General features: G+C 41.4%; 1 protein-coding gene across 5 annotated transcripts in view; it reads right to left on the bottom strand.

Moving 5' to 3' along the window:
• Nucleotides 1-24,569, bottom strand: part of ATRN (attractin) — a 185,337-nt gene extending 160,768 nt beyond the window's left edge. For 2 of the 5 annotated variants that reach the window (XM_021077389.1, XM_021077391.1), the window contains exon 1: nt 24,056-24,539. In XM_021077389.1, coding sequence (XP_020933048.1) covers nt 24,056-24,426 — 371 coding nt within the window. In that variant the 5' untranslated portion in view covers nt 24,427-24,539. Of the gene's footprint in view, nt 1-24,055 lie in introns of all 5 variants that reach the window. The other 3 variants (XM_021077392.1, XM_001927289.7, XM_021077390.1) reach the window with 3 other exon arrangements.

Here is a 26,535-nt window from a genome sequence, read left to right on the forward strand (position 1 = left end):
TTTTACATGTAGCTGTCCAGTTTTCCCAGCATCACTTATTAAAGGGACTCTCTTTTCCCCACTGTATATTCTTGCCTCCTTTGTCATAAATTAGTTAGGCATAAGTGTGTGGGTTTATTGCTGGGCTCTCTATCCTGTTCCAATGAGCTATGTGTCTGCTTTTGTGCCAGTACCATACTATTTTGATTACTGAGCTTTGTAGTTTAGTGTGAAGTCAGGGAGCATGATTCAAGGGAGAGGAATCTTTAAAGATATATCACCTAAAAATTTTTCAGCTATGATGACAGACTTGAATCCTCAGATAAAGGAAGCATATACATGGAGCAAAATAAATAAAAATAAATCCACATTTGGACATATCATAATAATACCAAACAACAGCAATCAAAAGAGAAAGGAAAAAGAAAAAACTGAAAAAGAGTATGAGTGCACTTTTGAGTGCACTTAAAAACACTTATAGGAGTTCCTTGGAGGCCTAGCAGTTAAAGTCTCAGCATTGTCACTGCTGTGTCTCAGGTTCAATCCCCGGCCTGGGAACTTCTGTATGCAATGGGCGAGGTCAAATTAAAAAAACAAACACTTAGAATTATAATGAACTTGAAATCAAATGACATCTAAGATTTGTTTCAAAATAATTCCTGCTATCTTTGGGAGGGGCAAGGGTGGGTATAGGAAAGTGCTAGTGGTTAAAGTAAGAAAGACTGGCTGTGAGTTGAAAATGCTTAAGTTCATTATACTTTTGATTTTTGTTTGTTTGAAGTTTTCCAGATTAAAAGCTTAAAAGAAACAAAAAAGGAAGATTACTAATGAACAAATGACAGACTGATAGCTATATTTGAAACGGCAGTAATAAAAAATCAGAAGATGGAGTTCCCTTTGTGGCTCAGAGGGCTAAGAATCCAACTAGTATCCATGAGGATGCGGGTTCAATCCCTGGCCTTGTTCAATGGGTTAAGGATCTGGCACTGCCATGAGCTGTGGTGTAGGTTGCAGCCTTGGCTTGGATCTGGCGTTGCTGTGGCTATGGTGTAGGCCAGCAGCTGCAGCTCCAGTTTGACCCCTGTCTGGGAACTTCCATATGCTGCGGGATTATGACCCTAAAAAGATCAAAAAAGAAAAAAAAAGAAAAAAGAAAAAAGGACAATAGAATATAGTCGAACTGCTAAGAAAAAACAATGATCAGTCTTAAATTCTATCCCCTAAAACATCAGCATTGAAGAGTGAAGACAAAATACAGACAAAAGACAAAATCTGATACCCTTGCCAAAAGAGAAGCTCGTGAACATAGATATACAAGTCCAAAACAAAATACTACCAAATAAAATCCAGAAAATCTCTATTAAAAAAATATATCATGGCCAGGAGTTCCCTGGTGGCCTAGTGATTAAGAACCTGGTATTGTCACTGCTATGGCTCAGGTCCCTGCTGTGGTGTGGGTTCTAATCCCTGGCTCTGGAACTTCGGCATGCTGCAAGCATGGTCAAACACACACACACACACACACACACACACATCATGGCTAAATTGAGTTCATCTCAGGAATATAAGGATGGTCAAACAATTAGAAAGCCTATCAGTGTAATTTAACACATTAACAAATTAAACGACAAAAGCAATATAATCACTGGCCACCTACTATGTGCCAGGCATTATTCTGGAAGATTTCTTTAAACAAGACTATTCAACAATGTCCTACAGACCTTAAACCATTCAATAATTAGACAAGGGAAAGAAGCACAAAGTATACAGATCAGAAATAAAAAAACTATCACAATTTCTTGGCAGCATGACTGTCAACACAGAAAACTTAGAGAGGAATCCATAGTCAAGCTATCAGCACTATAAAAATTTACGAAGGTTTCTTAGATCTAAGTTTAATCTTTAAGAAGATCAATTGTGCTTTTGCACCTCTACCATCACAGTGATGATAAGGATCAGACAGCTTCCGGTCCAAAGAAGATTAGAGAGTTGGGACACCCCATTGCCACCAGATAAGCCCAGCTAACCTCCAACCTAGACCATACAGGTAAATTCTGGAGAGATTCTTCAAGTCACCCAGATAACCACAGAGACTCATGAGCTAAATACTGCTTACTTTTTTAATGGCAATATTGATAAAAAATAAAACATTTCACTCCTATGTACTACAGTAATCTCTTAGGCTTAGCAATAGCAACAAAATTATTATCTACAGGTAAATCCAATAAAAGTATGAGACCATTTTGAAAAAAGTTATAAAAGATACCTAAATAGATAGAAATATAAAGCATGTTCTAGATGGAAACATTCTATCTATAAAGATGAAAAATTTCCCCAGGATAATCTCACTATCAGGTAAAATTTTAATCAAAAACTCAACAAGTATTTTTCATTAAAATAAAAGGAGCAAAGGGCTAAAAACAATCAAAAGAAATTTTAAGTTTTAGGTAACCAGGGTTCAAATCTGTAGGAGGAAAAATATACTATTATATAAAAGGGGCTGGGACAAATGCTTCCCAAATAAAAATAACTAAATTAGGTCATTACACAAAACTTTACATAAAAATAAATTACAGGTAGATGAAAAAATCAGAGTGTGAAAAAGCAAGTATTTTTAAATGTTGAGGCAAAAATACAGGAGGACATCTTTACAAGGTCAGTTCAGGAAAGGAATTTTTTAATATAACAAAAAAAAGCACAAGCCAGAAAGGAAAAAAGTGATGAAACTGACTACATTAAAATTTAAATTTCTATTAAAAGGACACCATAAAGAAAGTTAAAGACAAGCCATAACTTACTGCTGCTTGTTATATAAATTGGCTAAATCTCTATGGGAAGCTTTTTGACAATACCTAACAAAATTTAAAATGCACACATCCCTCTGATGAAGCAATCTACTTTTGAGAACTAAAAGTAAAAACAGCTCCACAAGTGTGTAAAATCACATGTGAAACACAGATCATTCAACACCTTTAGGAGTTTCCTGGTAGCTCAATGGGTTAAGAATATGACACTGTCACTGCTGGGGCTCAGGTCACTGCTGTGACATCGGCTTGATCTCTGGCCCCAGAATTTTCGCATGCCATGGGCATGGCCAAAAAAACAGACAGACAACAAACAAACAAATAAAAAACAGCTTTATACAAATTAAAACAAAACCATAAAGTAGAATAAGACACAAGCATGCTACCGAATTCCAATTTTTTTTTCAAATGTAGCCATATGAAACTATCTCCAAGATATACTGTTCAGTGAGGGTGGAGAGGGGAAAGCAAAGCACAGGTCAATGAGGAATGTATACCCTACTTACATAAAAAGAAAGGAGGGAGGAGCGGCTCAGCAGTAACGAACCTGACTAGGATCCATGAGGATGTGGGTTTGATCCCTGACCTCGCTCAGTAGGTTAAGGATCCGGCATTGCCATGAGCTGTGGTGTAGGTTGCAGACACGGCTCGGACCTGGCATTGCTGGGGTTGTGGTGTAGGCTGGCAGCTGTGGCTCCAATTCGATCCCTAGCGTGGGAACTTCCATATGCCTGGGGTGTGGCCCTAAAAAGATTTAAAAAAAAAAAAAAAAAAAAGAAGGAAGGAAGGGAAACATACAATATATGTAATTGTTTATATAAGCTGCTAACATATCTGGAGACCTACCCAACTGATAACAGACTATTCCCAGAGAGAGTGAAAGGAAAACTTGCTACCATGTACCCCTTTGTAGCTTTTGAAGGTATCATAGATTTTTAAAAAGACCATATTTCAGAGTTCCCATTGTGGCTCTGTGGTTAATAAATCCGACTAGGAACCACGAGGTTGTGGGTTCGATCCCTGGCCTTGCTCGATGGGTTAAGGATCCAGCGTTGCCATAAACTGTGGTGTAGGTTGCAAACATGGCTCAGATCCTGAGTTGCCGGGGCTGTGGTGTAGGCCAGTGGCCACAGCTCCAATTCAACCCCTAGCCTGGGAACCTCCGTATGCTGCAGGAGCAGCCCTAGAAAAGGCAAAAAGACAAAAAAAAAAAAAAAAAGACCGTATTTCATCTGTTCTAAGATATGCCTTTTTTTCCTCATTTAACATCTCTGAAATCAAGGTGCTTTGTAGAACTGATACCAATATCTTAACTTTAAACATTTTTCTCTCTTAGTAGTACATAAAACACTGTATCTTACAGTTGATGGCATCTTAGATTCAATAAAATTAAGCTAAAAATTCTTAATAAATTTTTATTTTGGAATATAATTTTAGATTTACAAAAAAAGTTGCAAAGACGATACAGTGAATTCCCAGATACCTATTAGCCAGTTTCACCTAATGATAACATACTAAATTACTAGGATATATTTGCCAGACTAGGAAATCAACATTGGTACCTTTCTACTCCCTAAGCACTAGACTTATTCAAAGTTCTCCAGTTTTTACACTAATGTACTATTTTTCTCTTCCAGGATACCAAGTCACATTTATTCATCATGTGTCCTTCGTCTACCCTGATCTATGACAGTTTCTTTATTTTTCATGACCTTGACAGTTTTGAGAAATACTATCAAGGATTTCACAGAATGTTCCTCAGTTTGTCTGAAGTTTTTCTCATAATCAGATTGGGGTTATGGGGAAAATACCACAGAAGCAACATTCCTTCCTAATCACATCATTTCAGGTGGCACATGATTATCAACATGTTTTGCCACTGCCATGTCAACCCTGATCATCTGGTTAAGGTAGTGTCTACCAGGTTTCTCTACTCTAAAGTTACTATCTTTGGAGTTCCCGTCGTGGCGCAGTGGTTAACGAATCCGACTAGGAACCATGAGGTTGCGGGTTCGATCCCTGCCCTTGCTCAGTGGGTTAACGATCCGGCGTTGCCGTGAGCTGTGGTGTAGATTGCAGACGCGGCTCGGATCCCGCGTTGCTGTGGCTCTGGCGTAGGCCGGTGGCTACAGCTCCGATTCAACCCCTAGCCTGGGAACCTCCATATGCCGCGGGAGCGGCCCAAGAAATAGCAACAATAACAACAACAACAACAACAACAAAAAGACAATAGACAAAAGACAAAAAAAAATTAAAAAAAAAATAAAGTTACTATCTTTCCCCTCTCTATATTCTATTATTTGGATGAGATTCCCTAAATCCAGCCTATAGTCAAGGGGTGGCGGTGGGAGAAGACAGTGGAAAGAAATTAAGCTCCACATCCTGGAAGAGGGAATATCTACTTACATTACTCAGAATTCTTCTGTAAGATTTGTCCTTTCTTATCAATTATTTATTTATCCAATCATTTACAGGTAAAAATTTTTAATTATGATATAAAGCAAGCCATTTACTAAAAGAAAATCATTGTTGCATATATAATCCCAGGATTAATATTCAGAATATATAAAGAACTCCTATAAAAAATTTTCAAAAGACAACCCAAATGACAAATGGGCAAAAGGCAAGAAAAATCAAATGAACATAAATCAAACAGCCTTTACATATGAAAAGATGCTCACTCTCATTAGTAATCAAAGGTATACAAAATAAAACCACCATATACAATTTCATACCCACCAGATTGGAACAGAAAAAAAAAAAAAAAAACGGACCACCTAAACAGCGATGGGAGTGAAAACTGGACCAATCCCTTTTAAAAACAATTCAGTAATATCTTGGAGTTCCCATTGTGGCGCAATGGTTAACAACTCCGACTAGGAACCATGAGGTTGTGGATTTGATCTCTGACCTTGCATAGTGAGTTAAGGATCCAGCATTGCCGTGAGCTGTGGTGCAAGTCGCAGACATGGCTCGAATCCTGAGTTGCTGTGGCTGTGGCATGGGCTGGTGGCTACAGTTCCAATTAAACCCCTAGCCTGGGAACCTCCATATGCCATGGGTGTGGCCCTAGGAAAAAAGACAAAAAGACCAAAAAAAAAAAATTTTTTTCAGTAATATCTAAAATTGAAGTGCTTTGACCCAGCAATTTTACTCCTAATGACTGGGTAACAAATCCTTTCAAAAGTCAGGTGGCTTCCAATTTTTTCCTTAAAACAAAATTAAAGGCAGATATAACTCAGCTGTCACCTGATAGATACTTTAAAGGAATTTTTGATGAAAGAGCATCATCTGACTTTTGACATATAATTTAAAAGGAGTTCAAATACTTGAGTGACACTACCACAAAGTTTCTTCCATTTAAAGATACTTATTTAGCTGAAGGGCCAGGTGCCGGGCCTCTGCATGAGCCAGTGAGACTAGACTCAGCACAGAGGACAAGAAAAAAAAAAGGAGAAAAAGAACAGTTTGTTGGTCATTAAGTCAGAGAAAACATGGCATCCTGCAAAGGAACATCCTAACTTTACAACATGTGGACAGGACCACAACAGAACATGGGAAACTGAACGTAAATAACAGAGACAAGATGGTGGCGTAGAAGGACTCAAGCTCACCTCCTCTCACAAAAACACCAAGATTACAACAAACTGCTAAACAACCATCAACAAAATAGGCTAGGAGCTACCAAAAAAGTATCCTACACTCAAAGACAAAGAAGTCTCATCAAGACAGTAGGAGGGGAGTTTTCATGATATAAGCAATCCCATACCCGCTGGGTGGGTGACCCACAGACTGGAAAATAACTATATTACAGAGGTTTTCCCATAGGAGTGAGAGTTTCGAAGCCCACATCAGGTTCCTCAATCCGAGGGTCTGGCACTGGGAGGAGGAGTCCCTGGAGCATATGGCATTGAAGGCCAGTGGGGCTTGTGCATAGGAGCTCCACAGGCCTAGCGGAATCAGACTCTACTCTTAAAGGACACACACAGGATTTCATGTGCCCTGGGTCCTAGGACAAAGCAAGAACTACATAAGAATCTGGACCAGGCCTACCTGTGGGTCTTGGATGGTCTCCTGGGAGAGCAAGGAGCAGCTGTGGCTTGCAGAGCACAGAACTTTGGAGGCAGAGGTCTCGGGAATAATCATGGGTGTGACCTCCTCTGGAGGCTGCCATTTTGGAAAAATCTGGCCTCACCCATCAGGGCTGAGAAACCCCAGGCCAAAAAATAAACACAGTGGGAACACAGCGCCACCCATCATCAAACAGGCTGCCTAAAGTCCTCCTAGGCACACAGCTGCCTCTAATCTCACTCAGAGACAAAACCCCACCCACCAGAGGGACAAGACTCAGCTCCACCTACCAGTGGGCAGGCACCAGTCCCTCCCATCAGGAAGCCTGCAATAAGCGCCTCCATCAACTTTACCCACAAGGGGGCAGACACCAGAACCAAAAGAAGCTGCAGACCTGTAGCCCGCAAAAAGGAAACCACACAAAAAGCTACACAAAATGAAAAGGCAGAGAAATATGAGCCAGGTGAAGGAACAAGACAAAACCCCAGAACAGCTAACTGAAGTAGAGATAAGCAACCTACATGACAAAGACTTTAGAGTAATGACAGTAAAGATGATCAAAGATCTTGGGAAAAAAATCCAGAGGCAGGATTAAAAAATTGGATCAATAAATTATAAGAAACATTTAAAGAAATAGAAGATTTAAAGATTAAACAAGCAGAGATGAACAACACAATAACCAAAATAAAAAATTCACTAGGAGTTCCCGTCATGGCTCAGTGGTTAATGAATTCGACTAGGAACTATGAGGTTGCAGGTTCGATCACTGGCCTTGCCCAGTGGGTTAAGGATGTGGCATTGCCATGAGCTGTGGTGTAGGTTGCTGATGCAGCTCGGATCCCGTGTTGCTGTGGTTCTGGCCATAGGCTGGCAGCTACAGCTCTGATTTGACACCTAGCCTGGGAACCTCCATATGCTGCGGGAGCGGCCCAAGAAATGGCAAAAAAAAAAAAAAAAAAAAAAAAAAAAAATTCACTAGAAGGAATCAACAGCAAATACAGGAGGCAGAAGAACAAAAAAGTGAGGTGGAAGATAGACTGCTAGAAATCACTGACAAGGAATGGAATAAAGAAAAAAGAATGAAAAGAACTGAAGACAGTCTAAGAGAACTCTGGGACGACTTTAAACACACCAACATTTGCATTATAGGGGTGCCTGAAGAAGAGAGAGAGAAAGGACCAGAGAAAATATTTGAAGAGACAATAGCCAAAAATTTCTCTAACATGGAAAAAGAATCACTCCTTCAAATCCAGAAAGCACAATGAATACCATATAGGCTAAATCCAAGGAAGAACACCCCAAGATACATATTCATCATACTAACCAAAATTAAAGACAAAGAAAAAATATTAAAAGCAGCTAGAAGGGTACCTGTTATGGCTCAGTGATAATGAATGCGACTAGTACCCATGAGGATGCAGGTTCGAATCCTGGTCTTGCTCAGTGGGTTAAGGCATTGCCATGAGCTGTGGTGTTAATTCGCAGATGTGGCTCAGATCCTGTGTTGCTGTGGCTGTGACCAGCAGCAGCAGCTCTGATTCAACCTCTAGCCTGGGAACTTCCATTTGCTGCACATGCAGCCCTAAAAAGAAAAAAAAAGAAAGAAAAAAAAAAAAAGGCAGCTAGGGAAAAACAGCAAATAACATACAAGGGAATCCCAAGAAGGCTATCAGCTGACTTTTCAGCAGAAACTGCAGGCCAGAATGAGGTGGCACAATATACTTAAAGTGATGAAAGGGAAAAAACCTATAACCAAGAAAAATCCTCCCAGCAAGGCTCAAAATCAATCTCCTTTTGATTTAAAGGAGAAATCAAAGCTTTACAGACAAGCAAAAGCTAAGAGAATTCAGCACCACTAAACCAGCTTTACAACAAATACTAAAGGAACTTCTCCAGGCAGAAAAGAAAAGTTTTTACCACAACTAAAAACAAGAAAATTACAAATGAGAAGGCTCGCCATAAAGGCAAACATACAGTAAAGGTGGGAAATCATATCATACAAATATGATACCAAAACCAGCAATTCTGGGAAAAGGACAGTACAAATACAGGATCCTGGAAATGCACTGAACAGCAACTTAAAACAATCTACATATATATATATATATATATATATATATAGAGAGAGAGAGAGAGAGAGAGAGAGAGAGAGGCTCCTATATCTAAACCTTATGGTAAATGCAAATCAAAAATTTTAAATAGATACATATACAAATAAGGAAAAGCAATCCAAACACAATACTAAAGACAGTTATCAAACCACAAGAGAACAGAACAAAAGAAGGGAAGAAAAAAGACCAACCAACAAAATCCAAAATAATTAACAAAATAGCAATAAGAACATACATATCAATAATTACCTTAAATGTAAATGGACTAAATGCTCCAATCAAAAGACACAGACTAGGAGTTCCCGTCATGGCGCAGTGGTTAACAAATCCGACCAGGAACCATGAGGTTGTGGGTTCAATCCCTGGCCTTGCTCAGTGGGTTAATGATCCGGCATTGCCATGAACTGTGGTGTAGGTAGCAGACGTGGCTCGGATCCCGTGTTGCTGTGGCTCTGGAGTAGGCCGGTGGCTACAGCTCCGATTCGACCCCTAGCCTGGGAACCTCCATATGCCGCAGGAGCGGACCAAGAAATAGCAAAAAGACCAAAAAAAAAAAAAAAAAAAAAAAGACACAACTACCTGAATGGATACAAAAACAAGACCCATACATACACTGTATAAAGATGTGATACATATATTCAGTGGAATATTACCTAGCCATAAAAAAGAATGAAATAATGCCATTTGTGGCAACATGAATGGGAATAGAGATTATCACACTAAGTGAAGTTAGTCAGATAGTGAAAAACAAACATTATATAATATCACTTATATGGGGAATCTAAGTAAGGATACAAATGAATTTATTGCAGAACAGAAACAGACTCACAGACTTAAAAAAAAAAAAAAAAAACTTATGGTTACCAAAAGGAACAGGTGTGCAGGGATGGACTGGAGGTTTGGGGTTGGTAAATGAATGACTGGACAACAGGAACCTGCTATATAACACAGGGAACTCTACCCAATATTCTGTGATAATTTTAAATGGGAAAAGAATCTGAAAAAGAACGGATGTGAGTGTACACATATAACTGAATCACTTTGTTGTACAGCAGAAATTATCACAACATCATAAATCAACTATACTTAAAACTGTTTAGGAGTTCCCGTCGTGGCGCAGTGGTTAACGAATCCGACCAGGAACCATGAGGTTGCGGGTTCGATCCCTGCCCTTGCTCAGTGGGTTAACGATCCGGCGTTGCCGTGAGCTGTGGTGTCAGCCAGCGGCTACAGCTCCGATTCGACCCCTAGCCTGGGAACCTCCATATGCCCTGGGAGCAGCCCAAGAAATAGCAAAAAGGCAAAAAAAAAAAAAAAAAAAAAAAAAAAAAAACTGTTTAAAAAGAAAAAAATAAAGATATTTAGTTATGCTAATATGGTTTATTAGTTTTACATTGACCAAAAGAGGGGAAAGGATTAATATTTACACTAAACTCAGTCTCGTTCTAACAGTTAAGTTATTCCATCACAGATTTTTTTTTTTTCTTCATTTTTGGCCACCCCACAACATATGGAGTTTCCAGGCCAGGGATCATATCCAAGCCACAGTCATGACCCAAGCCACAGCTGCAGCAATGCCGGATCCCCAACACACTGTGCCAGGCCAGTGATTGAACCTGCAGCCCAGAGCTCCCAAGATGCTGCCAATCCCGTTGTGCCACAGCAGGAGCTCCACCATTACAGATTTTTTTGTGTGTCTCTTTAGGGCTGCACCCACTGCAATATGAAGGCTCCTAGGCCAAGGGTTGAATCAGAGCTGTAGCTGCTGGCCTACATCACAGCCAGAGCAACACCAGATCTGAGCCACGTCTGCCACCTACACCACAGCTCATGGCAACACCAGATCCTTAACCCACTGAGCAAGTCCAGGGATCAGACGTGTATCCTCATGGATACTAGTCAGGTTCGTTACTGCTGAGCCACGATGGGAACTCCCTAAATCCATTATTTTATGTTATTTTTAATTTTTTATTATAGTTTACAATGTTCTGTCAATTTCTGCTGTACAGCAAAGTGACCCAGCCATACATTCATATACACTCTTTTTTTAACATTATTAAATCCATTATTTTAAATGACATATGTCAGCTGCATGTCAACCTAAAAGTATTCAAGGAATAAATAGAATTTTTAAATTATTTTGGAGGTGCTTCAAAAGTCTGAAGATTATAGTTTAAGGAAATCATACAAGGATACACAAAGAGATACATAAAAAATGTTAATTGCAGCACTGTTCATAATAGCACAAGTTGGAAAAACCTAAATGCTCAGCAGGAGAAAAAAATAGGTAAATAAATTGGATTTCTGTAATGAATATAGCTATAAATCAACTAGAACTAAATTTATCAGCAACTCAAAAGTATAAAAAAATAGGTTTGGGAATAAGGAAAAGCATGTCACAGAATGATTACTTTTTATAGTTTAAAAACATGATCTTGTTTTTGGAAAAAAGACATTGTGTATATGCATCTGTGTGTCTGTGTGTATCTGTAGTAAAAGTAGAAACATGCAAAAGAAATAATACACATCATCTTCACCATATTAGCTGCCTCTTGTACAGTGAATAGGATTAAGGCAGAATAATAAAGGACATTGACTGGTATCTAAGATTTTATATTGTGTAAATTATATCATTGTGTAGCAATAAAATTCAGAAGAGCTGGACAGTAAGTACACAGATATGCATTTTATTATTCTTTCAATCTCTTCCATAGGCTTAAAATATTTCATGCTAAAAGAATGTTAAAGTTAGCTCAGAGATTGAACCAACACCAAATACATGATTGCTTTAAAGCAACCAGCTACTCAGTCAGAGTTGGTCAGTGTTTCTCAACTAGTAGTCCAAGTAATGTTTCCAAATAAAAGACATCAAGCACACTTATTAAGCATAAGACATGATATTTAAATAAATGTTAGGCAAGGGCAAAAAACGAATCTAATTCTGCAAATCCGCCTGAAGATCAGCTTGCTAAAACCTTCTGATCAAAATTCTTATATAACTTTACAAGATGTCGCTGGTATTTCAAAAACCAATGTTAAAGGAGAAAATTAATAGCTAGTTTGGGCTCTTCATTCAATTTTGGAAAACCCTCCACACAGGAAATATGCTGCTTGCAAACAAATGCTTATAAACAGCTGAAAACCACTATCATTTTATCGTTTAGAAACAAAACACAAAAAAAATCCTAAGAAATAATTTTTAAAGCACGCATGCATGAATAACAAACATTTGGACAAGAAAATTGGTTTTTTTTCTTTTTTTCTTTTTTTTCTTTTTTTGTTTTTTAGGGCCACACTCATGGCATATGGAGGTTCCCAGGCTAGGGGTTGAATCAGAGCTATGGCTGCCAGCCTACGCCACAGCCACAGCAATATCAGATCCGAGCCGTGTCTGTGACCTACACCACAGCTCACGGCAACGCTGGATGCTTAACCCACTGAGCAAGGCCAGGGATTGAATCTGCATTCTCATGGATCCTAGTCAGGTTCGTTAACTGCTGAACCATGAGAGGAACTCTTTTCTCCTTTTTTTTTTTTTTAAAGTTGTCTATTTCTACAGCATAAAGCAGAGTCAAATTCAATCTCCATTTTAATATATATTTGATCCCAAAATTAAGTGTCACTTTTTATTTGTCTATAAATAATGCTTTTCCTTAATTAACTTAAAATAACATTAAACATGTACCCAAATGTTAAAGAGGGAAAAAGGCCAAATTTTTCCTTTTATAAATTATGAATGTCATTACAAATTGAACTTTAACTATATGTTATAATCCTTAATCAGAAATTTCTTTTTATTCTATTTAAAATAACCTTATCAGAGTTCCCATTGCAGCTCAACAGTAACAAACCCAACTAGTGTACATGAGGAAGTGGGTTGACACGAGCTATAGTGTAGGTCACAGACGCAGCTTGAATCTGGCCATTGCTCTGGCTGTGGTGTAGGCCAGCTGCTGCAGCTCCAATTTGACCCCAGCCTGGGAACTTCCATATGCCACGGGTGTGGCCCTAAAAAGACAAAATAATAATAATAATAATCTTATCAAAAACAGGATACATTTTTTTAGTGTGTAATTAAAATAGTCCACAAGATTATATATTTTCGTGAAAGGATTTGTGAATCCAGAAATACAGGAAATACTGGTCAAGAGATTACTTTTGTGTCTCTTAACAGCACTTGATACAATTTCAGCCACCAATGCTTATAGGCTTATTAATAAACAAATTAGAAAACTCATTTAGAATGCAATAGTACAAGAGGAATTAATTGGATATTTCATTCATCTTAGTAACTGTACATCAGTAAGTAAAATGGTGAACAATGAAGAACAAAATGAATTCTCCAAGTAAAAGAGCATTCCACAGAGTTTCCACTGTGGTGAATCCAACTAAGAGCTGTGAAGTTGAGGGTTCAATCTCTGGCCTCGCTCAGTGGGTTAAGGATCTGGCATTGCCATGAGCTGTGGTGTGGGTCACAGATGCGGCTCAGATCTGGCATTGCTGTGGTTGTGGTGTTAGCCAGAAGCTGTAGCTCCAATTGGAGCCCTAGCCTGGGAACCACATATGTTGTGGGTGGGGCCCTAAAAAGCAAAAAAATAATTAATTAATTAATTAATTTAAAAAAAGAAAGAGATTCTAGATGAGTAAACATATAAATAGCTAGAATTAAGGTTCACTCAAAATGTACTTTAAAAAACAGAAAACTTAAAGAATTAAAAGTCGAAAGAATAGGAGTTCCCACTGTGGTACAACTGATTAAGAATCCAACTGCAGCAGCTCATGTCTCTGCAGAGGCACAGGTTTTGATCCCTGGCATGGCCCACTGGGTTAAAGGATCAGGCATTGCCACAGCTGATTCAATCCCTGGCCTGAGAATATGCCATGGGTGCCCCCCCAATAAAATTTTTGAAAGGATAAAACCAGAAAAGCAGTTAAAGGGATATGACGTGAATAAAATGAAGAGAAAGAAAAACGCAAAATAAATAAAAGAAAGTCAGCCTGAGGAGGAAAAATTAGAAAAAAAATAATAAGGGCCAGTTTGAAAGCATAGGGAATAAAATGGAAGGATGAAAAGTAACAAAATAAAGGATTAGGTTAGTATATAATAGATGAATAGGAGTCACTTTTGCCACAATGCATTTGGGAAATCATAGAAAATGGTAGTATAAGTGAGAAACAAGCTGCATACCAGGTTAGTGGCTAAAAAATTTCCAGATGCAAGTATTTTGGAAAGTACAACCAGTTTCATCTCAGTTTTAGAAACAAGATTGTGTTTAAAGAGAAAAACCAGTACGATCTCTGTTCAACCACAGTAACAGCTACCTATTTCTACATTTAATTCTCAAGATAAAGATAACCTACAAATTTATTAAATCAGTTAATCATAATTAGTTTAAACTGTTTTGATCATAAACATACTCTGCTTTTTTCCTATGCATTTATCTGTCTTCTATGCTGTAGTAAATAAAATGCATCTATCTTAGGAAGCGTTCACAGATGTAAAATTTACAGGTCAGATATGTACTTTCAAATATAACTTATGCAATTACATTAAGACATTCATCCTCAATTTTTCTTTTTACTCAATAAACATATTTTTACCCCTTTCATCTAAGTAAACACTATCTTCCAGGAGTCAGGCAAAATCTTTTAAGGTCTATTATATAAGTATTTTACATAAAGTTAAGTTTTCACCCAAAATAACATAACTTCACACAATATCAGCACATATTTTACAACTGTCATTCGATGACATGGTTCTACTACACTTAATCTCAACACAAGTCAGGCCTCACTGCAGTAACCTCAACACCCCACATAGTGGGTGCCTCATGGAGTGAATTCCTAGTAAAATGGGGGACGAGCATCTCATTACTTGCTATATTTTGAAGACCATTCCCAATTCTCGTCATCAACACTTGTGAGTATTCATCAAATAGTAGGTTCTTCAAATATGTGGGAATGTCACTGTTCTCACCTCCTAGCACTGGCCCTATTTTCTGACAACATTACATGTTCTCCTTCTTCCTTCCCCCTTTCTCGTCTGTGCTTCTAATGGAACCGAACCTCAGCTCCAGAGAGGTACTCAACTCAGGTCTGATCTGTCAGAACATTCCCATGACCCCAGCCACAGTGATTACTTCAGTAAAGGACTAGGGACTCCTAAGGAAGAGTCACTCCTTTCCAGTTGGATTTAGCTTCTGGAGACATCATGTGAAAAGAGCTTGCCTGAAAGTGAGGCCAGTAAAGAGGGAAGGAGAGAGAACAACTGCTCCCCTGGATCTAGCCATACATGAAACCTAAAAAGTCCCCTGGACTTTTATTAAATCTCTCCCACCTTTTTCTCTTAAGCTTGTCTGAGCTGGGCATCTGTCATCAAAAGAACTTTGATAGAAATTGTATCCAATATAATTTACAAATACAGTGACAATTAGGAGCCCTCAAATGTGAAACTAGATAAAAAGAGCTGAGGTAGAGGGTAGTGAAAACAGCCTGATCCCCAGCTGGAAGCTGGCAATTCCAGTTATGTGATACCAGAGAAACAAGTTAAAACTATTGCCTGTGGCAACTCAGGGTTCAGATCATGTGCCCATCATGATTAGAACACTGGGAAACTTGGTATAAAAATGTCACTAATTTAGACTTTGTTATCAATCCCAAGAGGATAAGCCCTGAGTGGGGGTGATATCGGTAAAGGGGATTAAGAGATACAAACATCTAGTTATGTAATAAATAAGCCACAGGGATGTAATTATACAGCATAAGGAATGTGGTCAATAATACTGTAATAATTTTGTATGGGAACAGATGGTTACTAGACTTATCATGGTGATCACTTCATAATGTATTTAAAGGTCAAATCGCTATGTAGTACACCTGAAACTAATATAATATTGTATTTCAATTAAAAAAATAAAAGGATAAGGCCCAAACTCCTGGGTATGGAATATTAAGTCTTTAATGATCTGGCCCTTTGTCCCTCTGTATGTTAGGAATTGTTCTATATTTTAAGGGACAGGAAATCCAACTCTAACTAGCTTGAGAAAAATGTGGACTGCAGCACCTTGTAAAACCAAAAGTACAGCTTCAGGTAAAGCCTGATCCAGAAATTCAGAAAGTCATTGGGTCTCTAGCTCCATTTCTCAGCCATTTTTGCTCTTCTGCGAGTTACTCTGACCTCAGGTGAGCTATCACAACAGCAATGCTAGCTACACTAGTTGTAGGCCCTACATCCTCACCACACAAACAGAAGACAACACATTTCCTTCATAAACGCCCATAGAGAAGAGAGGTGTCCAGCAAAAATCCTGAGATTAACTCTGACTCGATCACCTTGGGTCACAAGCCTACCACAAAACAATCACTGTAGCCAGAGACTAGAATGCTCTGATGGCATGGCTTAAGTCAAGGATGCATCCTGAAGCTGGAGGCTACTGGGAGGCGAAAAGGGAAGGCCATTTACACCTTCCAGTCTCACATCCTTCCAATTGTATCTCTTAAAAGTTACGCTCCGACAATAGCAATAGCCATCTATGTTGAGTTCTTGCAGTCTTACGGATTGAACCATGTTGATGAAAAAGATACACTGAAGTTCAAACCATCCCTGAACATGACCTTATTTGGAAACAGGTGCTTACAGATGTACTTAAGTTGAGGCCATACTCATATATCCAATATGACTGATGTCCTTAAGGGAAGAGACACAAGGGAAAGTGCTATGTGAGATTGAAGTGATAGAGGCAGAGGTTGATCTACAAGCCAAGGAATGCCAAGCATTACTGGCAATTCTAGAAGCTAAGAGAAAGGCACAGAACAGATTCTCCCTTGGAGCCTTCAGAGAGAGCATTGCCCTTCCAGCACCTTGATTTCAGACTTCTGATCTCCAGAACTATGAGAGATTACATTTCTAATGTTTTAAGCCACCCAGTTTGCAGTACTTTGTTAACACTGTCTTAGAAACTTAATACACCGAGTAAGTTCATGATTCTTTGTCTTTGCACAAGCTCTTTGCTCTCCCCTAGACGGTCTATTCACACTAAACCTCTCAGATTTGCCCAAATATTCCCTTTTCTGTGACACTTTCCACCAGAGCCCCCATCAGAGTTACTCTCTCCACCACATATTAGTCCAGCACCACATATTGCACGTACTTTTATTACTAAATTTTGAAAGCATGTGCACACAGCAATCCCCCCTCAGAATTATGAGCTCTCCAAGGGGTAAGCAAGGCCTGATTCTAATCCACCTTCACATCCTCAAGTCAGAGCACACAGTACCTAACACATAATCATCATTCAGAAGCTATTTATGAACTGAACAAGTCAAGAGCTCATCTCAAAAGAAGAAAATGGGCATGATTTCAGAGAATTGGCTATTACAGATTATAGAGAACTGACAATGGGCCTTGGGCTTGGGGCAGAATTTAGACAAGTAGAGAAGAATGTGGGAGCAGGGAAGAGGAAGGGTGCTGAATTTAGCAAATATGCAGAAAAACTACAAAGTAGAGGATTTGGTTAGGGAAAAGGGGATAAGTGTAAGGCACAGAGGAGTCTTCTACTGAGGGTCATTTTACAGATAATAAAAGGAGGTCAAAAAGAAAAGTTTCTGGAGCTCCCGCCATGCTTCAGTAGTTAACAAGCCCAACTAGTATCCATGAGGACACAGGTTTGATGCCTGGCCTTCCTCAGTGGGTTAAGGATCTGGAATTGCAAAGTGAGCTGTGGTGTAGGTCACAGATGTGGCTTGGATCCCACGTTGCTGTGGCTGTGGTATTTGCCAGCGGCTACAGCTCCCATTTATCCCCTAGCCTGGGCACCTCCATATGCCACTGGTTCGGCCCTAAAAAGGCAAAAAAAAAAAAAAAAAAGTTTCTGAGCAAGACAGCGACACATGTTCTCAGGGGATTGTATGACAAAGGGTAGAATGGATTCCAGAGGTACAAGAAACCAGCCAGGGCGCAACAGAGGTAGGCATGCAATGAGGTGAAGGGCCAGTGCACTTGGATAGCAGCAGGAAGAACAGAAAGGAACAAATTTCTAAGACTTTAAAGAATGGAGAATAAACAGAGAGAGCAAAGGATTACTCCTAAATTCAGACGTGTGGTTAACTAAAGTAGGATCTGCTACTAAAGTAAAGAAGTACAGAGGAAAATACTACCTTTTCAATGAAGATAAGAAGTTTGATCTTAGATGTGACTCAATATGGGGTGACAGCACGATAAAGAGACCCAGCAAATGGTGGAAGACAAGACAATGAAGTTCAGGAGAAGCAAAAGGACAAAACACAAACATGGCAGTCAGGTAACTTTTTTCTTTAAGGCATAAAGAATATACAGCAGAATTTCATTCCTTCATTCAACAACAGTGATTGAGTATTACATCTCAGGCCCTGCTCTAGGCTCTAGGAATAGAACAATGAGCAAAAAAGATGAAAATTCCCACCCTCATGGAGCTTTTATTTTACTGGGGAAAAGACACAAGACTAAATTTGATTCATGAACATAATTTAGGGCTTCAGGTTAATATTTCCTTAGAAATTACTATAAGTAAAATAAGTATTTTTTTACCTTCTTTCAGCAAATTTTATTGTCAAGAATTTTCATTTCACTAGTTAGAACAGTATATTTATGTCCTCAGACCAGCAGCCAGACAAATATTCAAGTAAATTAAGATTTTTTTTAAATAAAGGGAAATGAGAAGGTAGCCTATGAGAGAGTTGGGGGGGTTGTTTTGTTTTTCTTTTTATAGCCACACCTGTGGCATATGAAAGGTCCTGAGCTAGGGGTCAAATTGGAGCTGCAGCAGCAGGCCTATACCACAGCCACAGCAACACCGGATCCAAGGCATCTATGACCTATGCCGCAGCTTGTGGTTACACCAGATCCTTAACCCACTGAGGGAGGCCAGGGATCAAACCTGCAGCCTCACAAAGACTACGTCAGCTCCTTAACCTGCTGAGCCAAAATAGGAACTCCAAGATTTTTTTTTTAATACTGTTTTTTCGGGGGGTTTTTTTTGTCTTCTTGCCTTTTCTAGGGCTGCTTCTGCAGCATATGGAGGTTCCCAGGCTAGGGGTCTAACCAGAGCTGTAGTCACCGGGCTACACCAGGGCCATAGCAACGCGGAATCCAAGCCGCATCTGCGACCTACACCACAGCTCATGGTAACGCCAGATCCTTAACCCACTGAGCAAAGGCAAGGATCGAACCCGCAACCTCATGGTTCCCAGTCGGATTCGTTAACCACTGCACCATGACGGGAACTCCTTTAATGCTAGCTGTTTCAACAAATCTATTTTCCCTTTTTTTTTTTTTTTTATTTTATTTTCCCACTGTACAGCAAGGGGGTCAGGTTATCCTTACATGTATACATTACAATTACAGTTTTTCCCCCATCCTTTCTTCTGTTGCAACATGAGTATCTAGACATAGTTCTCAATATTTTCCCTTTTGTTTCTCAAAGTGTTGGTATTAAGTCAGCACTTCCAAATAACGCTCATAAAGGATGACTGGACTCAAAAAATAAGAGGCCAAATGGTACAATGGAAAGCATGAGTTTCGCAATTAGACAAAGCCTAAATTCAAATCTCAATTTTTTACAAGTTGTGTAACCTGGGGCAAACTATTTTGTCCAAGCTTAGTTTACCTATCTGTGAAGTTAGCTTCACTCTAAGGAAGGGAATGATAAAGGAATAATTTCTTCTTTTTTGGACTACCCCACAGCATGCAGAAGTTCCTGGGTCACAGATCAAACCCTCACCACAGGAGTGACAATGCCAGACCCTTAACTCACTGAGCCACCAAGGAACTCCTAAAAGGAATAATTTCTAAAAGGCACTTGATACAACGTCTGGAAAATATAGAGAAATGCTAGAAAAATGGAAGCAGCTATTGCTTCAACTATTACTGTATTATTACTGCATGTGCTGGTCACAAAACAGATGCTCAATGCCTACTTCTTTTTTTTTCTTCTATAGATGATCTTAATATCATACATAACAATAAGGCTCTAATTCAGTAGGCTATTGTAGTCTATCCTCCCAAAAGTTGTATAGCAGGAACTTAAAAGAATTAAATGCACATTAATTTCATAAATGAGCTTAATATTTTAATTCTCTAACTTGCTGCGACACAAACCTCCAAAGAAAATTTCCAATGATGGTATCACAAGTAGAAAAAAATGATTACTGAATCACACAAAAATGAATGGAAGTGGCACTGATTTAGAAATCATCCACCAAAGAGTTCACTTATTTTAATTAAACTGACACCATTAAGGGAGTTCCCTGGTGGCCTAGCAGTTAAGGATCTGGCATTGTCACTGCTGTGACGGAGATTCAAGCCCTGGCCTGGGAACTTCCACATGCTGCTGGCAAGGCAAAAAGAAAAAAAACAAAAACAAAAATCCTGACACCACTAACCTCATCCTCTGTAATTAATCATTTCTATAGTATCTTACATTTGGGGAAAAAATTAAGCGATTTTCTAACTATAACCATACAATAATCCAAATTTTAAACAACACCGTCAGAGCTGTCCTGAAGATTAAATGGCACAACATACATGAAAACGCCTGACCAGGTCCAGGGCATGCGGTATGCATTCAGAGATATATCTAATCCTCTTATTATCTTACATTCCTTCTTCTTCTTTTTTTTTTTTTTTTTTTTTTTTTTTTTGGTCTTTTTGCATTTTCTAGGGCCGCTCCGGGGCACATGGAGGTTCCCAGGCTACGCCAGAGCCACAGCAATGTGAGATCTGAGCCGCATCTACAAACTACACCACAGCTCACAGCAACGCCGGATCCTTAACCCACTGAGCAAGCCCAGGGATCGAACCCACAACCTCATCGGTCCTAGTCAGATTCGTTAACCACTGAGCCACAACGGGAACTCCTTACATTCCTTCTAATTAATGAAAAAGACCTTATAATAGCAATTGTAACCCAGGACTTATGGAACTAAAAAGCTTAAAAAACACACCAACTTGATGCTGACCCAAACCAGAAAATTATTCACTCTAATGCCTCTTATCTAATAACAAAGAGGTTTGTAAGTTAAATCAAGACACATAACAACATACAATCAAAACCAACATTTCACTTTTCCCCTAAAAAAACCTACAATAAAAAAATTAAAGTGAGTTTTTTTTTAAGGTTAGAGATGTAAGTCCCTCTTATTTCATTTTTTTAAATGCAAATTCCGGAAGCTCACAAGATACAATGAAATTATCAGGACCAAGGTCATAACTGTTTGCCCAGGAAAGAGCACTGACACCAGCTGGAACTGGCTCAAATGGAGAGTCCAAAACAACCAGGGGAGCCCCTTCACTCGCACATGACACCATCTGAGACAAGCAGCGCCAGTCAGGACTGCCCGTTCCCCCTAACCAGTAGCTCTTCTCCAAACCTCTGGACTGTCCATGTGGACACTCAGACCTGCTCTTGTATATGTAGATGACTCCAGTGCTTATAGCCTCCTGCCAGGTAGATACCCTGAAAGCACCCCAATCTCAGTGTGCGCAGAATTAAACATCTGAGATCCACACCTATGTCTGTTGATGACACCACTGTCCTCTCAATCACCTAAGATATGATCTAGTTTTCTTTCCCTCACCAGCCCCCTCTCTCTTCCCAAAAGCAAGCCAGTTTCAAAGAAAGGTCTGTCATTTACCTCTCCACTACCACCTAGCTCTACCCCTGCCTGCGCTCCCACAACTTACCTCAAGTTCTCATCACTCCTGGCCTGACCCAGATCAACAGTTCCAACCTAGCTGCCCACTATCTCTCATGCTTAAAGTGAGTCCACCCAATCCGAACATTACAGACAGACTGATCTAGCTATGTATGTCCCTCCTCATCCGTGGGCCCCCACTGCCTACCAAGGCTTCCCAGATTTTCAGAACTTGAAGAACTCTGCTCTGACCCAACCATCCACTCACTTGATCTTGAAAGTTCCTCAGGTTCAGAATGCTCTGGCCCCATCTTCAAGAACATTCCTGCTCTGGCTCCAATCTAAAAGCCTGTAATGTCATGAAAACAAGCTGAACTATGCTAATCCAAGGCTCAAAGGCTACAGGTCAAAATTCTCAACTCAATGGACAGGGCTCCACACAGCCTGGCTCCTGCTCATCTCTCCAGTCTGGCCATGCTCCCCTTTGCTCTCTCTCCTCCAGCCACCCGGCCTTCTATCCATCCTGCCATGATCCCTCTCATTTTCAAGCCTCCGTACATGCTGGCCCCTCAGCACCCCACCTCCTATGTAGGCAGTGTGATGTCACCCTTCACATCTCAACTCAGAAATCACTTATTTGGACACTAACCTTACCTTTCCAAACTAAATCAAGTTGCTCTTTGCTTCTACAGCTTTAAGAAAATTATAAGAAACTGACAACTGGATTTCTTATTCCCAAGGTAGAATATAAGCTCCAAAAAGGCAGGACAGTGTCTCTCTTGTTAATCACTATAATCACATAACCTCACCCAGAGTAGCCCTCACAAGTATGTGCAGAGTAATGCAGTTCCTAAACCAGAACTACATTACCAGAATCCTCGTTACATGGCCAGCCCTGCTGTACACTAGTCTTGAAATCACTTGCTTGCTCCACAAAGCTCATCTCCTCAAAGTTCTCATTCTCTGAGTTTTCCTTGAAGATCTGACATTACGTGACTCTAGACTTCTACTGTTCCAAACTTCTTTCTCACAATTCTCATCTATGTACCCTGGCACTAGCAATACTTATTAGTCTCCACAATTTTGTCTGACTCCTTTGTTCCATTTGGAGTTTTTTCCCCAGCTCCACATTTCCCAACCTTACTTAGCCTCAAATGCTCAAACTCAATGCCACCTCCTCCTCAAATTATTCCCTGCGTCCCCCAACCAGTCACAGTCTCTCTGTCCCTGAACTCCCACAGGTTCTCTCTCCCTTGCCTCATTCAGATATTGGACCAAAGGTCACTTCCAATGTGTGGCTTCTCCAAAAACTATCCACTGGTTATAATTCTCTATCAGGCCAACATGTCTTACTCACTTGACAGCTTTTATCATTATCTGAAATCACCTTGTTCTTTTCTTTCACTTATTCATTTACTTGTTAACTGCCTGTCTCCCCACTAGAAAGTAAGTTCTATGAGAGGAGGGACCCTGGCTGTCTTGTTCTCCGTATTTCCCCACTCCTCCACGTCGGACATCAAAAATGCCCAGTGAACATCTGCCAAAGGCATGAATGACTTTGTGGTCCTTATGATTAGAGTCATCTATGAACCTATCTTTCTCGACCTATGTTCCAAACACCTTGTGGACTAGGCTAAAGTCTGCCTAATCTATCTGTCTGTGTGTATTATCCAGAAATCCTTGCACGACTAAAGCAAATAATAGCTAACTACCAATTAATTAATGGCGAGGTCCTGCCCTAAACCAGACCAACTCAGAACTCCATATTCTCCAGAAACCAGGGCAAATAAGAACCTCCTTCCATGTGCTCCCCACGACAGACCCTGGTCCAATCCGCCTCCTCCGGTGAGCTTCTAAAGGCTACTTTCCTCACTTTCCTTTAGCCAAGAATCACTACTTCTTCTATATCTAATATCTCACAATCCTACCCTTTTCCCTTCTATCTCCAAACAACAAATCTCTTCCAGGGCCCTGTTTCTTCAAAGTACCCCACAGACTGGAGTATCTCTAACCAGTCAGGCAACTCATCAGGCCCTAGAGAACTAGGGGATGTTCTTTTGAAGTGTTTAAGGAAGACTGGCTCTCTCACCTTTTCTTTTATACCTCATTTACGAAGAAGCCCGACTGGCTTTGATAATCCTCGGGACCCTAAGCTTTCCACTCATGTAGACCGCCGCACCCAAACCCCTTTGGGGAGCCCCCACCCTCGCCTTGAACCTTTTCATCTTCTAGTACAGGAAGACCCCAGGCCAGAGAAGATGATCTCCCCGGAAGCAAATGGTCCTCAAACACCATGGGGCGGCCGTACCCTCCCCACTTTCCGTCTGGCATGCGCCCCCAGCCTGGGGCCATCTCCAGCCCCCTTGGCCTCAGCCTCTGGCTGGGCCCTACCCTCCAACACCGCACATTACCCCCACTCACCTGAAGCGGCCCCCGCAGTGCTGGCATTGCTCGCCCACCCAGCCGGCGGGGCAGACGCACTGGCCGGTGCCAGGGTTGCAGCGGCCGCCGTTGACACAAGGCCGGTCACATTCCTTGGCCTCGGCTGCAGCTGAGCCCGACACCGCTGCCGCTGCCGCCGCGGCCTCAGCCACCCAGGGAAGCAGCAGCAGCGGCGGGAGCAGCAGCAGCAGCAGCCACCGCGAGAGGCGCAGCCCGGCCCCCAGCCCCGGCCTCCCGGCCCCAGTTGTGTCCCAGTCCTGGCGCCGCCTGTCGTTCCTGCTCGCGGGCGCTGTAGTCTCCGCCGTCCTCCTCTTCAGCTTCGCCTCAGTCGCCGCCGCCGCCGCCACCATCTTCCCGGGGCAGAGAGTGTGCCCCGCGAACACATACACACACGCGCGCGCACACACACACACACACGGACACAGACACACACACACACCGCACGGCCGGCTCAGCTTCGCCTGGCCGTGCGGGGCGGGGCTGGGCGGACGGTGGCTCTGGGCGGCCAATCTTGAGGGCGGGGCCAGGACTGCGCGGGAGGCGGGGCCGGCGCGTCCGTGCGTGGGCGGGGCGCAGAGAGCAGGCTGCCATCCTCCAGCGCGCGCGGCCCTGGAAGAGGGTCTCTAGCTGGAGATTTGAGGTTGGCCAAAGCGTCCCAGGCTTTGATACCGACCCGGGCGCCCTAGCGCTCTAGTTTTATCCCTTCGCTCGGCTCGGCGGCATCTGGGTAGACATCCTGAAGCTCCCTCTTCCCTTTGGTTGCCTGGGAGCCTATCGCTCTTCTAGCCAACCCCGCGGAGTTGAGCGCTACCTTCCAGAGACGCCGGCGCCCATCAGCTCTCTACCCCAACACTGCTGCCAAGCAGAAAGGTCCTAGGAGTCGCGGTGTAGTGCTTGATGCGGTGACATAGGAGTGCTGCGATCGAGCCTCTGCTTTCTCCTCTAATACAGGGTTAACAAGTAACACGTGTCTTAAGAACCCAACGCATAGGCTATACTCAGTAAATGCCTAAGACTGAAGCTACATAGCCCGGCCTCCCTTGATACAGACTGATTCAGTATTAGAACAGACCCCCACACACACCTTTAATTCTGTAGAGGAAGTTTGGGATTTAATTGCTCCCCACTATTTGCGCTCCAGTCATCTCTGAAGAAAGGGCAGCATAAAATTAGGAACCGAAGCATCCTACCCACCCACCCCGCCACAGCCCCTAGAGCCCCTCTTGTCAGGTAGTTACTTTGTTGACCTCCAATGAAACGTGCCTCCTGGCAGTATAAGCTTGTGTGGTTCTCCACCCTGAAATCTGGACTGGGCCTTTGACTCAACTTACCCAAAGAAGAATCTGGGGGAAATGATGATGTGCTGGTTTCAGGTCTGAGCCTTAAGAACACCTGGCAATCTTGATTCTGAGCTCTTGATAAAACTGGGCTGCATCTGCTCTTCCATCTTGCTGTAAGAGATCACATGGAGTTCTCCAGTTATCACAGAGAACTGAGATCCCAGACACAAGAACCAGGTGCACCCATCCAGGTGAGGAACCAAGTCATTGAGGGAAGAAGCCCTGCCATCTGAGCTGTTCCACATTACCTAGAATGGAGACAAGTCTTTCCTACTATGCCTTATCCAAAATCCTGAGAAATTAAAATCCAGCTGCTATTTTATGTCTGCAAAGTTTAGAGAGTTTTGCCAGAACCTTGTCTGACATAAGCCTTGTGTTGTGAGGAATAACCCTATGGCAGCTAGGGATGTTTGGGCACCTTGCAATCCCTGGAAAATAAAGAAAGGCCCTCTTTTACCTCAGAGCACAGAATTCTAAGATTCTAGGATGTAACCAGGTTCTGATCTTCCTCCTTCTGCATCCTCTTCAAGCCTGGTGAAGCTGAACTACACACAGCCCGCTCTCCACCCTCCACCTACGTGAAACCTTTTGTTCCACCAAGGCCCTAGCACTGGCATTCTGGTTTGCAGGTTGTGTTTTTGCTGTGGTGTCTTACATGAGGCTGTGCAGGGTGAGAAAGGAAAATGGAGCACATGGCCCTAACATGGGGCAGACTGACATGGAGCCAATCTCTGGCTTCAGAAAGCACTGCTCTTCCAGACCAGAAGCGGAACCAGCCTATCCTGCCATTCCCCACAGCAAAAGTGAGCCCAGGCTGAGAAGTTTCACATGACTTCACCAATGCTCAAGGATAACAGGAAATGGCTTGCATCTACGCAACAGCAGTATGGCTGCTCTCCAAAGCTCTCAAGCAGCAAACATTCTTTTTCTTACTGCCTTAATCCACTCCCTTCACTGGTTCTTTTTCCTTAGCCTTCAAACATGCTCAAATCATCTTGTCCTTAAAAAACAAACAAAATCTTTTCTTATGAAGGGAAGTATTGGCATTTCCTTTCTCATTTACTGTTGTTGTCAGAGTCTGCTACACTTTCTATTTCTGCATGCTGCATCAAAGATGGC

Source organism: Sus scrofa, chromosome 17 (genome assembly GCF_000003025.6).
Source record: "Sus scrofa isolate TJ Tabasco breed Duroc chromosome 17, Sscrofa11.1, whole genome shotgun sequence".
In the NCBI taxonomy this organism is placed as follows: Eukaryota; Metazoa; Chordata; class Mammalia; order Artiodactyla; family Suidae; genus Sus; species Sus scrofa.